The sequence below is a fragment of the Puntigrus tetrazona genome, chromosome 4 (assembly GCF_018831695.1).
Source record: "Puntigrus tetrazona isolate hp1 chromosome 4, ASM1883169v1, whole genome shotgun sequence".
NCBI lineage: Eukaryota > Metazoa > Chordata > Actinopteri > Cypriniformes > Cyprinidae > Puntigrus > Puntigrus tetrazona.
In genome coordinates this window covers 3,604,503-3,609,928 of record NC_056702.1, presented here as the reverse complement: position 1 = coordinate 3,609,928, position 5,426 = coordinate 3,604,503, and the positions used below count along the sequence as shown (strand labels likewise).

The 5,426-nt window shown below is 38.6% G+C and overlaps 1 protein-coding gene across 1 annotated transcript in view; it reads left to right on the top strand.

Moving 5' to 3' along the window:
- Positions 1-5,426, top strand: part of LOC122342823 (signal peptide, CUB and EGF-like domain-containing protein 2) — a 16,012-nt gene that overhangs the window by 8,439 nt on the left and 2,147 nt on the right. Inside the window, exons 11-13 of the mRNA XM_043236955.1 lie at positions 2,663-2,833; positions 4,290-4,457; positions 5,117-5,299. Coding sequence (XP_043092890.1) covers positions 2,663-2,833; positions 4,290-4,457; positions 5,117-5,299 — 522 coding nt within the window. The remainder of the gene's footprint in view (positions 1-2,662; positions 2,834-4,289; positions 4,458-5,116; positions 5,300-5,426) is intronic.

Below are 5,426 nucleotides of genomic sequence, written 5' to 3'. Positions count from 1 at the left end.
GATTGCACTTTCATAGTAGAGAGACTTAACGGTCAGACATCGCAGTTAAGTTTGTGATGTTTCGCATAAAATTATTTGGAACAAATACGAGGTAATTGGTGACAAGCGATGGGTGAAAGCTGTAAAATGACAACATGCAATTTTAGCATATATATATATTATACAAATCATATATTTGTGTTCTGTGTATATAAATGCATGTGTATATATACAAATACATGTATATGTAATTTTGGATGCATTGAATTGTTTGACAGCACTATGTTATATTAATTTGAAACACTGTTTTTAATATTGATAAAAAAAATTCTGAAGACTACCTGCTAAAAATCTTATTTTAAAATATTAAAATAGAAAACAGTTTTACCTTACTTTTAAAAAATAAAATGCAGCCTTGGTGAGCATAAGAGACTCTTTCAAAACATAAAAAAAACCCTGCTGACTATTAAAAGGCAGTATTGCTGTCACAATACCGTCTGTCTGTGTTTATATGCAGTGGTTTTCTCTCTTCTTTGACTGGTGTGGTGTTTTGAGTCGTTTGATCCATTTTGGGTTACTCTCCGCTGGAGAATGATAATAGAGGAAAAATTAAGCCCAGTTGACCAGCTGACCAGCTCCCTCCTCATTATTTTACGAATCACAAGTCCCACAGGTCCAAATTTACACATCCACGCCATACGTCTACATCTCATTTAACATGTTTGGAAAGCGATGCCAAGTGTAAACGCTTGCCCATAAGTAATTAATTGAATCCATGCTGAATATAGGATTGTAAGTTTTGCTCTTTTCACTAAAGCAGGCGTACAATTAAGGTACACAGAAGTGTAGTGTCCAAGTGCCAGCTTAAATCCAGCTCTAAAAAGAGCTATATTTTTTTTCCTCCCTGTTCTGGCCTCCCCCACTGGCTTGCCTCACTAAGTGCAGTTTAGGCTTTTCAGTTTGCCCACTCCATTGTAAATCCCAGTGGGGTTTGTTCAAGCTCCTGGAGTGAGTGGGGAAAATCTGTGCTTCAACACTTCTTCGCAGATTTGCTTTTAAAACCCCGAATCGTGAAATGTATTCTAGTTCACCCAGTAAACAAACTTCATTTAGTCACCCTGATTTTCATTCCAGAACTGCATGGATTTCTTTCTTCTTTAGCAGGATATTTTGAAATGTTCAATATCTCTGTCTCCCTGTTTTGTTTTTAGATGCCACTGACTTTTAGCGGTATAGGTGTAAACATTGTTCAGAATACCTTTAGCGTCCACTGAAGAAAAACAATTGTCATTTTCACTTAAAGCACTCATACATTTTGAGATGAATTGAACGTGTAATCCATTAGATGGATATCACAAAAACACACAATGATGAACTCTATATAAACAGCAAAGCTAAACGGTCACAGAAAGAGGGGTTTGCCTAAGTTTGCCCTCTCAGCTGCCGCTTTCCTCTCCTGTCCATAAATGTGCTAAGTTATTGTTTGCTTGTTTGTTTTTGTAGGGGGGTGTTTTAGAGGGCTGTTTATTCAAGCAAGCAGTTTAAGTGCCAAATTCCTCCTTAGGCAGGGCCACTCTGTGTGACCCCAGCCACTGAGCGGCTCAAGAGAATTGACTTCAACGACACCATGGGAATCAATTAGCATCAGCTGTTTGGGCCCCTGCCTGATAGGCGCAAGGAGCGATTGGACTCCGCTGAATGGGGGATTCACAATCCTGACCCCTTTTATTGGGTTCAGCTCCTTACCACTGTGATACCATAGTGTTTGCCTATGTCATCAAATAGGCAAAAGCCGGGGGACTTGAATAGAGGTGAAAGGTCCTTTAAACCTCTTTGGGGCCATCAATTCGAGGATTCAATGGAATCGTCACTTTGCATTTGAAAGGCTTCAAGGTTTTTTTCTCTCTCTCTCTTTCTCTCTCTCTCTCTCTCTCTCCCTCCATCTCTCACTCCTTTCCTCTCCTCTCTCTTACTCTGTCGCTCTGTCAAATAAAAGCGGCCCGGGACAATGTGACGGTGGCTCCTCATGGTCATTCAGGATTAACAAAAGAGAGGAAAAAATGAACTGCTCTTGAGAGAATTACATTTTCTCCTTAGAAATCGGGCAGTTTGCTGAGGCACACATAATTGCCATGCTGTTTAAGCCTTTGTGGAATTAGCCATCATTACCATAAAATCTCGGGAGTAAGAGGTTTGTCTAAATTCTCCCGAACAGTGTCAGTTGGATGTTTGCACAGAGACACTGAGATGAAAGGAACGTTTCTAAATTGCCGTACTTACTTGGTTAAAGGACTGAACCGTACCGGTGCGTGGCTTATTTTAAGGCACAGTGTGTGCAAAACACTTTTGAAAGCGGCACTATAAATCAGAGCGGTTTATAAAGCGAACATTAAAAAGACTTTGTTCCGCTCCCTTTAATCAGACATCATAGGTTTAGGCGAGGTAATATTCCCTTTGAGCGTGTTCAGTAAGGTGAGGGATTGTGTATGCGTGTGAGGGCCGTTTGATGTGGGGGATCAGGCAGCTGTGGAAAGCCTCAGTTCTCTTATTTGTTTGAATTTTTGGCATAGCTGCATCAGGTCGATTTGCAGTGCCCCTTTTGCAGCTTAATGTGAGGCCCCTCTTTTTTGTGTTCCAAGTCTAGCCTCCGTTTCATCTAATTTCTGACTTTTTTGTGCACTAGTCAAATGCAGCGTTGGCACGTACTACGATGGAGAGCAGGGGAGGTGCTTTCTTTGCCCCCCTGGGACGTACCAAGATGAAGAGGGGCAGGTGTCGTGTGACGTGTGCCCGGGACCCGAGGGCAGGGGAATCCCAAGAACCCCTGGAGCACGCAACATCTCGGAGTGTGGAGGTGAGACTTCACAGAGACATGCTCGTGAGCAAACAAGTCTGTAGTCTTTACGCGATCACACACTTCCGCTGGGGTCGGTGTCTGTCAAGAGCTTGTATGTTTGTTTGTCATTTAGTTTTAAAATCTGTTTATTGTTTCGACCAAGTAAAGGGTAAAGTTGTTGGGCTGATGCCTGAGCATTAAGTAGTTAACCTTGTTCTTCAAGAAATAGATTCTGTCCTGAATATTACAAAGCAGTTAGAGATGACACCTAAGATGGCAGTGGACTTGCCCTAAAACCAGAGATGATCTTAAAAATGTACATTTATGCCAATTACAGGCTTATATACTATATTAATATGTAATATATATTAGCATATTAAGTAACATATATAGTAACATATTACTTCGTATATTAACCAAATAATAATTACATAATAATACAAAATAAAAAAATGTGGTAACACTTCAGTATAGGGACAAATTCTCACAATTAATTGCTAATGATTAATTATTAATAATCAGTCAATATATTAATAGTATGAAAACTAAGTAACTAGTGCTTATTAGCATGTCGATTATTAACATATTAACTGTTAGTATAGTAGAGCACATATTTTGCATGACCATAATTTATATTCTTATTTCTATCCAATACCTAAACTTAACAACTACCTTATGAACTTTTAATAAGCAGCTAATTCAGATTTCGAGGCAAATGGTGTAGTTAAAAATTTGTTAATGGTGAGAATTAGACCTTAAAACAAAATGATTTTATTTATTTTAATTTTAAATAATAATGATCATTTTTATCAACCTACATCTCTAATCCTACCCAATACCTAAACTTAACAACTACCTTACTAACTATTACTAAGCAGCAAGTTAAGAATTTATCGATTCTAAAGGGTTTCCAAAATTGTTCCTTAACAGAGTTTCTGTTTTTTTTTTTTTTTTTTTTTTTTTTTTTTANTAAGACACCACACCGCACGAGAGATGTCATCCCCCACATATCTAAAGTTGCAAAGAAAGAGTATGAATCACATCCTGTTTTTTTGTTTATGTAGCCGACAGGAAGCATACCTGTATTGATGATAATCTCTCTGGCTCATGGCTAGTTGAGCTTGAGTTGAGTTTTTGTGATTGTGAGTGTGTTGGGAGGGGTCATTTCATGCAGCCCTGCAAATCCTCAACTGTCTGATTCATTCACACCGACAAAGAATTCCAGACCAGTCTCGCGTTTGGAGGNTGTGCAGATGCCATCTCCTGCTCTCTGCTGATAGACATAACTAGAGGGGCTGTTAGGGTCCATCTCAGCGGTAGCCAATTTTGTGTGGTCACCAGAGAGATGAGAGGAGGTCTGCAGTTTATAAGATAATGAACTTGCATTACATCACTGCAGTTTGCTTTCTTTGGAAGGCAGTAAAGTATTCAACTTGGTTTGTCTGGCATTGTCTTAACATTTTTCTGATTTTAGGTCAGTGCCGTCCTGGTCAGTTCTCCCATGATGGTTTTGTGCCCTGTCTGTCCTGCCCACAAGGCACCTATCAGCCTGAGGTCGGCCGAACTTCCTGTTTCCCATGTGGAGGAAGCCTCACAACCAAATATGATGGTTCTGTGTCCTTCCAAGACTGTGAGACTAAAGGTGAGAAGAAAAAGGCTCTAATACAAGTTAGATTATACTGCAGTTTAACAGTTTGGGGCTGGTAACTATTTTCAATTTAATAGTTTTCTTTTTCATTTATTTTTCAAATGTAATTTATTCATGCGATGGCAAATCTGAATCTTCAGCAGCCATTACCCAGTCCTCAGTGCCATGATCTTTCAGAAAACATTCAGAATATGCTGATTTGGCGTTCCAAAACATTTCATATATTATCAGTGTTGAAAACAAGTGTGCTTAATTAATATTTCTGTGGAACCTTTGATACATTTCTTTTAGCATTTATTTGAAATGTAAATCTTTTGTAAGATTATAAATGTTTTTACTGTCATTTTTAATCAATTTAGTGCATCGCTGCTAAAAAAACAAAACAAAAAAACATGTTTCTTTCAAAAACGAAATTCTGACTGATCCATTTTTAACAGTACTTTAATGTATATTAACATTGATGTAGACCAGCATAAAACATCCTACGGAGGTCTCCCAACCACATTTTAGAGGTTTGCAACTCTTTAACAGGTCAGGCTGGGACAACAGTTAAAATAGTTTTTTCAGCAGATTTACGTAAGGGTATTATCTTAAAATGTACGATTTCTTTTTTGCAGATGTCACATTCATGCTTCATTTTGTTGTCCCTACAGTTCAGTGCTCACCTGGGCATTATTATAATACCAGCACCCACCGCTGTATCCGTTGCCCCATTGGAACCTATCAGATGGAGTTTGGCCAAAACTACTGCATTGCCTGCCCTGGAAACACTACTACTGATTTTGACGGATCCACAAACATTATGCAGTGCAAAAGTAAATGCAATTCACAGAAAGGTTTAATTTGAGCTTTTTTTTTAAAAGACAGAACGGGGGCTTTCAATTAAGCCTATCATTTTCTCATTGAAAACACAATGTACCGTCTAGCCTAAGTGGTTTAATTTGTTCCTGTCAGACAGACACT